General features: G+C 42.3%; 1 protein-coding gene across 6 annotated transcripts in view; it reads right to left on the bottom strand.

Moving 5' to 3' along the window:
* NCKAP5 (NCK associated protein 5) overlaps positions 1–12,403 on the bottom strand; it is a 909,053-nt gene that overhangs the window by 202,420 nt on the left and 694,230 nt on the right. For all 6 annotated transcript variants that reach the window (XM_045575730.1, XM_045575732.1, XM_045575733.1 and 3 more), the window contains one exon: positions 1,328–1,396. In XM_045575730.1, coding sequence (XP_045431686.1) covers positions 1,328–1,396 — 69 coding nt within the window. The remainder of the gene's footprint in view (positions 1–1,327; positions 1,397–12,403) is intronic.

The raw sequence follows: 12,403 nt of genomic DNA, 5'->3' as shown, positions 1-12,403 counted from the left end.
CAGCACAGGGGGCTCTGAGGAGGGCGCGCTGCAGGTGTGAGGGGAGGAGATTGGGGTACAGTAGTGATGACCTCAGAACTGGGGGTTGAGCCTGTGCTTTTTACAGTACACCCATCACCTGATGGGACACTGGGCTTGGGGATGCTGTCTGGGGGAGGACAGGGGAAAGAGAGATCAAGAGGAGTTTGTTGGAAAAGGTTACCCAATTCTTAGTGAGGAAGAAAAGACAAGATATGGTGGCATTTCCATGGATATGGTCATGGAGCCCAGTGAAATGGAGTTTTCTTCTTTTCTTAACATCTGTCAGCTCTAGCATAACAACTGTCAAACATGTGCAAGTTTACAACATTGGGCAGACAACTAAGAATGTCATCCCACTAGATCAGTGGTTGGCAAATAGTGACTCATGAACCATATGTGGCTCTTTGGCCCCTTGAGTGCACCTCAATCAGATTGAGGATGTTTTTAGCAAAGGCCAGTTTAGGAGTATCCCAATTAACTTAATAACAATGTACCTACCTATACAATTTAAGTTTACAAAATTTGGCTCTCAAAAGAAATTTCAATTGTTGCACTGTTGATATTTTGGCTCTGTTGACTAATGAGTTTGCCGATCACTGTATTAGATGAATAACTCTGATCACCAACAAATCTCAGATGAGAGCTTGGCCAGTCCCACTGGAGGTTCTGTAGGAGCAGACTCCCTGACAAGACAGGGGTGTGTGGGAGAATGAAGCCCAGCCCACAACTTCAATCCCCCTGGCCCCCTCACCTCTCAGGAATCCTGAAATGCCCACCACCTCTGCTTTCATCTCTTCATTACCATCAAATAACATTTCTCAAGTTTACTCCATCATGGGCCTGTCTCCTTCCCTTCCGCTCAAGTGTTCTCCTTCGTGTCCCTTTCTCTCCGGGCGTGTTCTCAGTTATGCTGACACTTTCACTCTGGCTGATAACTCTGCGCATTGGCCTGCCCAGCCTGTGGGGCTTAGCGTTTCCAGAAATGGCATCCCATCTGAACTGAATGCAGGCTGGGCTCCTACTTGTTGGACTGAAGAATTCATCCTACAGCTGTGCCCCAAGAATGGTGAACAATAACGGAGGGAATTCACAGATGCCTGTGCAGTGGAACAGGGAGAGGAGGGAAGGGGCAGGGGAATGGGAAGAGAGTGACTGAGCTTCCTTCTCACTGTACACGCTCACAACCTTCCTTCGGAGGACAAAATGCCTCCGCCCTAAGGAGGCCGCGATGGACGTGCATTAGGATCTCACGAAGGAAATTCTAAACTGCACGGCCCCTCATCACGGAGCTCTCCCTCCCACTTACCTCATCGAGGCATCGCTCATACTGCTCCCTTTGATTCTCATTTTCCAAAGCCAGTGCTGAATTCTCTGCCTGCAGCAAGAAACAAAAATAATACAAATGGATCAATGAAGCGTTGTATTACCTGACAACCCAGTCAATACAGCCTCTCTGCAGACCTCCTCAGGATCCCAGCAACCTTTGAGGAGAGCCTCTGATGAGTGTGCTCCGAGTACCATCGCAAACATCTCAGGGCTGACTTCTGTCTTAGCCTCGTGCGTCTCCACAATACACCCCAACCTGAAGAATGAATGTGTAGAACCCTGCATAGGAGAGGGCCTGATGGGAGAGCATCCTATAGAAAGATTACAATGTTCATTTCATCCTATGAAACTGTAAATGTCAGAATGTCTTAATCCACTTCTTTAGCACCTGCCGCAGCTGCATGACCCAACATGTGTGTGGACCATAGAGAAGAATCTCAGGTGAACTCACCAAAGTGCGATTCTGAATGCAAAGTAAACACGCTTTTCCCTTTAATCAATGCCTTTTTAAAAAAAAATATATTTTATTGATTTTGTACAGAGAGGAAGGGGGAGAGATAGAGAGTTAGAAACATCGATGAGAGAGAGTCATCGATCAGTTGCCTCTTGCACACCCCCTACTGGGGATATGCCCGCAACCAAGGTACATGCCCTTGACCGGAATCGAACCCGGGTCCCGTCAGTCCCCAAGCCGACGCTCTATCCATTGAGCTAAACCGGTCCCGGCTAATCAATGCCTTTTGAACTTAAGAATACAATGAGAAATTTAAGAATTGGATTATGCTTAAGCGTCCTTCTCCCTGTCTCTCATTTTAGAATTAACTGCTTTTCTGACCCTCGGAGCCATGTGTGTATCTGAATGCTATATCGATTACTGTACCAACCCTGTCAAACTCAAAGGCTAGCACATGCCAAATAAATGAGGCCTGTGGCCTGAGGGCCGAGAGTTTGACATGCTTGCTCTAGGGTTCTAGGTGAAATATGGTCACTCATTATAATGTGGAATAATAAGGGGGAAATCAATCAGAATATGCACGTTAGATGGTAGGGGGTCATGCCATGGTGGCGTAAGAACTGCCCTTTGCATCCTATGGCCTGGGTCCATTTCTACCACTGTTGGCCCAGCCTGACTCCCAAACTGTACAAGTTACTCCTCCTCATGGCTGAGACCATGACCACCCACCCACCCCACTTCCCTAGCAATCATGGCTCTACCAGTCCCTTCCCCACAACCTCCCTGATGGGGGAGGGGAGTAGGAAGCTCTGAAATAATTATTTCCAAAATTATGGTATAATGTTTAGGTGGTACATAGACCAACATGTACTCCTTTATAGCTTCTTCCTACCAATTATTTTTAAAAATATATTTGGAAATAATTTCACACAGATGATTTGCAAGAATAGTATGAACTGCTGCTCTTTCCTCAGATGCACCAATTGTTAACATTTTGCTATATCATTCTTTTTCTTCCCCCCCCCCCTGCCTCCTGCAACTTGAAGGCAAGTTGCAAACATGATGCTCTATTGCCTTAATTACTTCAATGTATTTTCTAACAACAAAGACATTCTCTTACACAACACAATTTAGTTTTCAATGTCAGGAAGCATAACATTAATATAGTGCCACAATCTAATCTAATCCTTATTCCAATTTCATCCTCTGTCCCAATAATGTCGTTATAGCACATTTCTTCCAGTTCAGAGTCCAATGCAGGATCATGCATTGCATCTATTTGTCATCCATCCAGAATCCTTTAATTCTGAAATAGTTCCTGTGTTTCATGCTGCTGACTCACCCTTTCCTTCTTTTCCTCCTTTCTTCCCTCTCTCCCTCTCTCATTTCCTCTTTCCCTCCCTCTCTTCCTTTTTCTCTCCCTTCCTTCTTCTTCTTTTTTTTTCTCTCTTCAAAGTAGAGGTCATTTATTTTCTGGAGTGTTCCTAATTTGGATCTGTTTCAGCTTTCCTCATGCACACCTGGCAGGGGTAGCACAGGTGATGCTGGGTCCTTCTCAGTGCATTATGGACGCATGTGATATTCACGCGTCCTCTCATTGGACGAGTTAACTTTGATCACTAGATTAAGGTGGGATCTGCCAAATATCTCCACTGCGAAGTCACTCTCTTTTCCTTTATAATTAATAAGTAAACCATGGGGAGGGACTTAGAGATGATGAAAAGAGCTTAGTTCTTATCAAACATTCATCATCACCTGAGTTTAGCAACGAGTCTTCCCTGAATCAGTGATAACTTTGTAAATGATGGTTTCTATCATTTCTCTACCTACATTTTTTAGTTTTCAATTAATCTAAAGACAGTGCTTTTCCTAACTATTAATATTTATTAGGATGAGTAGTTGGATTCTTATATTATTGAAAGGGTCAGAAATTATAACTGTCAGTATTTATTTGGATGATCACATTGCCCCCCCTTGGGCAGATGAACCCCATCATGCTGTGTCCTTTTGACCTGTTTCATCAGTTAAAAGGCATTCTCTTCCTTTTTTTTTTTTTTTTTTTTTTTTTTTTTTTTTTGCCACATGGGAATGTTTCAGGTGCATTTGCGTTTTCCTTGCCCCATCCCTGAAATGGACCATTTCCTCAAGGAATCCTGCTTCCTCGGTGAGTGCCATTTGGAAACTAAGACCTGGTGTTAATACATGTCAGTTGCTGCAGAGGAGTCATTGCTTTCTTCACACACACACACACACACACACACACACACACACACACATTTCAACCACAGAACAAACAATTCTTCCTTTTCCTATTTTCCTACTTGTATCTTCTTTTTTCTAGAACATGGTCTTGCAAGATCATACTCAGTTCTTCAATCCTACAATGCACACACAATTTTTAACCACAAAAGACAGTATTAGAAATAATTCACAACTTTTTTTTTTTTTTTTTTTTTTTTTTTTTTAGAATGAAGGTACACAGTGAAAATAATGTGTTCAACAATTACTACACTGGTTCCCCCAACATTAGTGTGGTTATGCTATTTACTAGTATTTGACATTCAGTTCACTTATATTTTTCTGATTGTATTCAAATCTAATCTCTCCTCTTCTTGTTGCTGTGTTTTTGTTTTTGATCATGGAAAAACATTAACATGATTGCAAAAGTCAAAACCACACTAAAAGGTACACTCCGTGAGGTACCCCTCCTACAGCCACATTGACAGCCACATACTCTTTAGGTTCTTTACTCCTCCTGTTGTCTTATTTGAGTTATGACTACTGAGTTAAAGTAGTCATATGTCCCTTACCTCCCCCCATTACATATGCTTCAGTCTCTTTCCCTCTCACTCCCTTTCCACCCACTTCCTACTTGCATTTTTTCTACTTTGTTGGATATTACAGTCACATACTATTCTTACACTCTTGCCCTTTCCCTTGTTTTAGCCTCCTTAATGGATGATGATTTATTTCTATTCCACCATAAAATTTCCCCTCTTCCTTTTTCATCACAAACACATTTCCCAATGGCACCTCCCCTACCACCTCTTTCCTCTTTGCTTCCTTCTCTCTAGAGCGTGGCCTGGCTGACAGCTACCTCAGGCCTCACACTGGCCCGCCCTGCCCAGAGCCACCCGGGGAGCCAGCCGTCTGCACCTGTGGTCAGTACTGAGCATGTGCCCTGGGACCTTCCCCTCTGGGAGTCTTTCCCCACACCCTCTGCTGCCATCCTCCGACACACACACTACAGACAGTTCTGTGGGTACTCGGTATTCATTTTTTCTCTTACAGGAATTTGAAGTCATATTGCTCTGTTTTCTGGTAATGCAGAAGACTGGGTTACTTGTTTTTTTGTGTGTGTGTGTTTCTGATGACTTGAATAATGTGTGTTGTGTTTTGGGTTTTTGATTTTGTTTTTTCAGATGTACTGCAAGTTTCAGACTTAGGCCAGTTTGCTCCTCGGCAATGAGACTGGAGTGAAGAATTGAGGCAGCGAGCAGAGGGAAGACCTGTGTGCAGGTGTCCTTGCCCTAGGTCCTCCGGACCTTACTCCTAGCTTGAGGCCTGGGATTCAAAGCCATTTCTTCTTCAGGTTTCAGTCCTAATCTTGGCTTCCTCCTTGTCCCTCTGGGCTCCAATCCCTGTTTCAGCTACATCCCCAACTTTCTGTCCCTGAGGCGAGACTTTGCCATATTTTTCCATTCCCCTCATGGACAGATATCTGCCACACAGCCGGGACTGGTTTGGCTCAGTGGATAGAGCGTCGGCTGCAGACTGAAAGGTCCCGGCTTCGATTCCGGTCAAGGGCATGTACCTTGGTTGCGGGCATATCCCCAGTAGGGGATGTGCAAGAGGCAGCTGATCGATGATTCTCTCTCATCGATGTTTCTAACTATCTCTCTCTTCCTCTCTGTAAGAAATCAATAATATATATATATATATATATATATATATATATATATATATATATATATATATAAAGATATCTGCCACACAGCCCGACCCTTAGACCCTCACATTGACCCTCTGTTTGAACTTTGAAAACGTTGGTCATGCACAAACTGCTTCTCCTCCTCACGCCCCACCCAAACCAGACGGGGAGCTGGGTCTGGCTCCTGGCTGTGCCCTCCGGGGATCGCTCAGGCTGTCACAGAGCAGCTGCTCTGAACCGCAGCGGGTAGAGCCTCTGCTCTCCTCACCGGGTGGGAGGGCTGGGTCCACGTGCCAGTTTCGTTCCACTGCCGTTTACCTGGCAATACGGGGCTGTGTAACCTTCAGCAGGTTTTTCAACCTTGCTGGGCTTACAGGTCTTTACCTAATCGTTCTAAGGGAACAACCTTGCCAATCTACAAAGTGACTTCCAGTTCAAATTTTCAAATGCCATGATATAGGGGGGAAACTACTGGAGTTATGATTCTAGGAAACTTTTTTTAGGAGAAATGTCTCTTTGCTTTTGCAAAGTCTGCTGGTTTGAGTGAGGCAATGGCATGAGGGTAATGGGAAGAGATAAAGAAGAGAATGGCAATGCCGGTTTACATTGTTTTCACTTTAAACATCTTGGGGAAAAATGGGTGAGGAAATAAAGCTGAAAATGGGACTTTATATGGGATGTCTGTATCGTGCTCCTACCCACAGTATCACGTTGCAATAACACTGCCTTCGATCTGTTTGGATAATTACAGTCATTATGCCGTTTACATTGCTTGCCTCACATTTACAGCTCTGACATCTATTATGGGCAAGTAAATTAAACACCTAACAGGCACTCGTGAAGACACAATAGTCACATTTATGGCTAAAGTGTTCAGTTACAGAGACCAATTTAATTGATATCATCCTACACATCCCAGGGGACAATGGAGATATTAACAATTATGCCCAGGAAGTTAAAATAATCCTGAACTCATGATTTTCTTGAATTCATTTGCATTTACTAGAAATTCAGGATTAACCTGCTACTGACACGAGACAAAGGCGGAAAAAGAAAATCCTTAATTAAATGTGATTTAAAGAAACAGTTAATATTTATACGGCAAGGATGGGGCAGATAAGCAGGGAGGGAAAGACAATGTGGTAGTTGTTACTACTGAGAATAACGGCAATGACCACGCAGGCCTTTCCCACCTTAAATAAGTGTTATTAAGCCGGTGCCCCCAGAGGATACAAGAAGAGCAGCCACATGAGCACACAGCAGGGCCTCTCTCTTCCGCCTTTGACTGCTCGGCAACCAAGGCCTTGCGCTGGGCTGAGTCCACAAGTTAGAGGACCTCCCGCTCTGTGGTTCCCCATGACTCCCAATTTAGGAACCTAAGTAAGTTCTGATTTCATCTTAAAAGTCCTCCAATGTCTTTATAAAATCTACATTGTTTGGCTTATTGTGCAGAATAGGCAGGCATTATGTATATTAAAAAGGAACTATGTTACCCAGAGATCCTGCTCTGTGATTAGATAAGCTAGCCAGAGCTTACAGATGGTTGAATAGACTGATGCTGCTAAACCACTGTTCTACATTAATTCTCTAAGGCAAGCATGTCAAACTCACAGCTAGAGGTAAGTTTGACATGCTAGCTAAGTGCTGATTGCGTTTAAAGAGCTCTCCACGCTATAAAACAGCCCCCTCTCCCCTACCCCCACTCATATGTTGAAATCCTAATACCTGAAGCAATCAATGGTCAGCACCTTTGGAAGGTGCTCAGGTCCTGGGGGCTGAGCCCTAGTGAATGGGGTGTGTCTTGTAAAAGTGGATCTGGGAGCTTGTTAGCCACCATCTGCACGAGAGGATGGGAGGAGGCCCAGGCCATGAGCTGGGAAGAAGGCCCTTCCCAGCACTCGACCATGCTGACACCTGGATTTGGACTCTCAGCTTACAGAACTGAGAGGGATGTGTTTCCAAGTCACCCAGTGTATATCCTTTTGTTACAGCAGCCAGTGCAGACTCACACAACAGCCTTTTCCAGAGGGCCAAGTGAGGAGAGTGCTATGTACCAAGTTCCCTATGCATGAAATACCATCTCCAACGTAGGCTGTTCAGTGCCTGTACTCTGTGCCAACACAGCTGTCCGCATGGGCACCGCTGCTGCTCAATGTCACATGCCATCTCTCCAGGCAGGCCCAGCCCTGGAGGACACATGCCACCGCCCAGGCAGGCCTAGCCTGAAGGGTACCTGCCACTTCCCAGGGAGGCCCACCCCGCTTCTCTCTCTGGAGGCCCAGTCTATTCCTCAGGTGCTGTGGTTCTAGCCTAGAACATGCTTCACTTCCCATTGGCCTTCCTCTACTCTACCAATGTTTTGTGGCCTGGCTCAGATCTGAACCTAAAATACTTAAATGAGGACATATATTTAAGATTTTAAAAGTAGTTTCAGATGTACAAAAAGCATTAGGAACCATTACAAACAATCCCCTGGCTCCTTTCGCTCTGACTCCCGAAAGGGTCCCTTTACCACTCTTGCTTTACCATCACTTTCACACCCGTCTACAACCACAGACACTGCAAAAACCAAGCACACTGGTGAGCTAGGTGCAGACAGGATGCCCCTTTACCCTTAATATTGGGAGGTATATTTTCTAAAACATGCATTTTCTTACATAATCAAAATACCATATATAGTTATTTAGGCAATTAGCTGTGATTCAATACCTAATCTCTACAGACCTTGTTCAAATGTCACCAGTTAGCCCTCTAATGTTCTTGTCTGGTTCGGGTCCAATCCAGACTCCCAGAGCTGCACTTAGTTGTCAATTCTTCGCAGTCTCCTGTCATATGGAAGGTTCTTTGGCATTTCATGACCTTGACATTTTTTCAGGAGTACAGGCTGGTTATTTTGTAGAATTTCCTTTAATTTGGATTTATTTGCTTTTTTTTTTTTTTTTTTTTTCACAGTTAGATTACGTATTTTTGGAAAGAATACTACAGCAATAATATCCTGTCCTCAGTACAGCGTATCACAAGGCCCATGATACCAATTTATCTCATTACTACTATGTTAACTTCAGTCTCTTGGTGAGGTTAGGATCTGCCATATTTATCCACCAAAAAATTATTAATTTTCCTTTTTAATCAGTAAATATTGTCTAGAAAGTCACTTCAAAACTGTAAATATGCAAAGATTTTGAGATTGTGCAAACATCCGAATAGCCACACTTTTATTCATTAATTTTAGTATTTATTAATAATTTTTTGCCAAAACATATTATAGTGGTGATTACCAAATAATGATTTTTAAATATTTTTTAAATTACCTATATATAAATCAATATTATAGTAGTTTCAGGTGTACAACATAGTGGTTAGACATTTTTACAACTTACTAATAAGTGATCACCACAGTAAATCTAGTACCCATCATCGTATATACTTACTACAATATTATTGACTATTTTTATACCTGGCAATTTGTACATCATAATCACTTCCCCTCTTTCCCTCATTCCCCCAACCCCACTCCCATCTGACCACCATCAAAACGTTCTCTCTCTCTATGACTTTATTTCTGTTTTGTTTGCTTGCTTGTTTTTTAGATCCCATGTATATGTAAAATCACATGGTATTTATCTTTCTCCGTCTGAATTAATTCACTTAGCATAATAAATTCTAGGTCTATCCATGTTGTCACAAATGACAGATTTTATTCTGAGTAGTATTCCATTTAATATATGTACCACATCTTCTATATTTATTCATCTATTGATGGGCACTTAGGTTGCTTCCATACCTTGGCTATTGTAAACAATGCTGTGTTGAACATAGGAATGCATATGTCTTTTTGATTTAGTGTTTTAGGTTTCTTTGAGTAAATATCTAGATGTGGAATTGCTGGGTCCTTCTTTGTCACTTGCTATAGCCTTTGTCTTAAAGTCTATTTTGTCTGATATAAATATTGCTTCCCCAAATTTTTTGTTCATTTCCATGTTCATGAAATTTCTTTCCCATCCCTTTACTTCCAGTCTGAGTCTCTTGTAGGCAACATGTGTGTGCTTCTGGTTTTCTTATCCATTCAGCCACTATATGTCTTTTGATTGGAGCATTTAATCAATTTATATTTAATATAATTATTGACAGGGATGTGGTTATCATGATTTTATTATCCATATTTTTAATATTTCTTTCTCCTCCTAACCTGCTCCTCCTCCTCCTCCTTCCCTTTCTCCTTCTTCATGAAATTCCTTCAACATTACCTACACTACTGGCTTATTGGTAATGAGCTCCTTTGGTTTTTTCTTATCTGGGAACCAAATAATGATTTTTAATTCCTAGTCCTCTGTGTTGATTAGTTTGAGCTCCATCATAAGAAAGGGCCATATGTTTTAACCATTAATTATAAAACCTTCCATTGAGCTTAATAGTTTTATGAATACTGCTAGTCTTCTCTAGTTAGACTGTAAGCCCTTTAAGACAGAAATCAGACCTTATATGCCTCTTTTATAAAGGTTAAGATTAAATTGAGTGCATTTTGCTATAGTTTAGGGTGAATACTAAAACTCATTTTGATGTTTATGTTGACTTAATACCAATGAGTTTGTGCAAGGAGTATATCCGGCACTTTTATCAATGTCCTTTCAATGTGGTCATACACACAGGTGTGGATACATTATGATGTATCATTTTCATAATATCACTAGAGGTCCGGTGCATGAAATTTGTGCAAGGTTGCGGTCCCTGGGCCTTTCCTGCAATCAGGGCCATCTTCCACAGCTGCCAGCAGTCGGCCTCCCCACCTACCACCACCCACTCCTGGTTCCCTGTTTGCCATTGAGCAATTGGAGCCTGCTGGCCGGGGGAGGGACCACAAAATTGGCTGTTCCTGCCAACTCACAGGCCCTGCCTCCCTCTGCCAGTCGCCCTCTGTGTGTGGGGTGATCGGTGGGGGTGGGGGCTGTGGCCTGGAACCGCCCATGTGCTCCATCACTCAACCCATTTCCTGTTCTCCATCAGGCAAGCAGGGCCTGCAGGCTGGGGTTAGTGACCTGACATTCTTCCATTCAGTTGATTTGCATGTTACCCTTTTATTATATAGGATTTTATTATATAGTATAGGTAAATAAGAAATTAAACAAGAGGTAAATAATATTTGCTCTTGGACTATGTCAATACTAATTTGATTTATTAACATGATGTCTTCAGTTTCCAAGCAAAAACATGGTATTCATCATCTGGCACATTTTGACAATTGACCAAATATTTAGTTTCTACTCCTCTATATTGAGCAGTATGGGTGAATTGAGCAGTATGGGTGATGCGTTGTAAATGTTAATTACACTCATCACCAGTATTGTCATAGTGGTCGATTAAAGTTGGTTGCAAATGCTTTGTGATGCATTATGGGCTGGCCTTGCTGACTTGCTTGACCATTGGAACGTGGTAAAAGTGCTTTTTTAGACTTCCAAGGCTGGACTATGACTTTTTCAGATTCCATCTTAGCCTCTCACAACAGTAGTTCTGAACTGCCTGTAAAAAGTCTGATATCTTGGAGTAGAGTAAGTCCCATGCCATGTGGAGTCTTCTAGGGTCAGAGGCCTATGGAGACAGACAGGCCTATGGAGACAGACAGGCCTGTGGAGACAGACAGCACTGAGATGCCAGATGTGAGTAAAGAAGCCATCTTGGAAATGGCTCTTCTAGCTCCAGCTGACAGCACAGGGATTGGACATGAACCATTCAGCTGTGTCCTGTCAAGTTTCTGACCCACAGAATTGTGAGAAAAATCAAAGTTGTCTTAAACCTCAAAGATGTAGGGTTGTTGGTTACATAGCAATAGATAACTAGAACAGACATATTTATGAGACACACTGGAATTTAAAAACACATAGGCTATCACAAAGAAGGAAATAATTTAATAGAAGAAATAACTTCATTTCTCACATTAAAAACGATAATGCAACAGAGTCAAAGGAAAAAAATCAACTAATTTGGGGTGAAATAGGAAAAATATTCCCTGAAGAAGTGATCTTGACCTTTGATTAAAAGCCTACCCAACAGACATTCAAAACAACAATAAAAATCCTCATTAAACTGAATGAAAACAATATATCTTTAAACAAAATACCAATGCAATTATAGCTGGCTTGTATTAACTATCAAAGAATAAATTATCCAACTACACTAAAAAGTGAATACTGTCAGATAGCAGCCAATATCCACTGCAGAGAAAATACTGAGTTCAAGAATAATGAAAAAGAACAAACACAAGTGTTAGAAATTAAGTAGGGGTAGCATGGTGCAAAGAGAAGGATGTCCTCTAAAGGAAAAAAAAAAAGAGAGAGAGAGAGAGAAGAAGAAAAAAGTCTAATTCTCAGCAACAAAGCGGTTGTACCGCTCTAACTAGTGCTGTCTTTTTAGACGGCTTCTCACCAGCTTGTGAAAACCCTTCAATGCAGCAAAGGCAGGCAGAAGTTTAGGAGAAAGGTAGTTCTCCAGAATCACAGTTTGGTTCCAAAGTGTGTTTTTTTAGGACTGTCCCCCTGAATTTGTCCTGTGGTGCCCTATTAAATAACACATGTGCCATCTACAGTGCCTTGTTACGACTTTAGCTGTGGGCCATGGACCTTCAGATTCAGCCCTCCAAGCAAACCACGGAGATCCCCTACATACCCCTAACTCCA

Source organism: Pipistrellus kuhlii, unplaced genomic scaffold, assembly GCF_014108245.1.
Source record: "Pipistrellus kuhlii isolate mPipKuh1 unplaced genomic scaffold, mPipKuh1.p scaffold_m20_p_7, whole genome shotgun sequence".
Classification (NCBI taxonomy): Eukaryota; Metazoa; Chordata; class Mammalia; order Chiroptera; family Vespertilionidae; genus Pipistrellus; species Pipistrellus kuhlii.
This window is presented reverse-complemented; position numbering and strand designations above follow the sequence as displayed.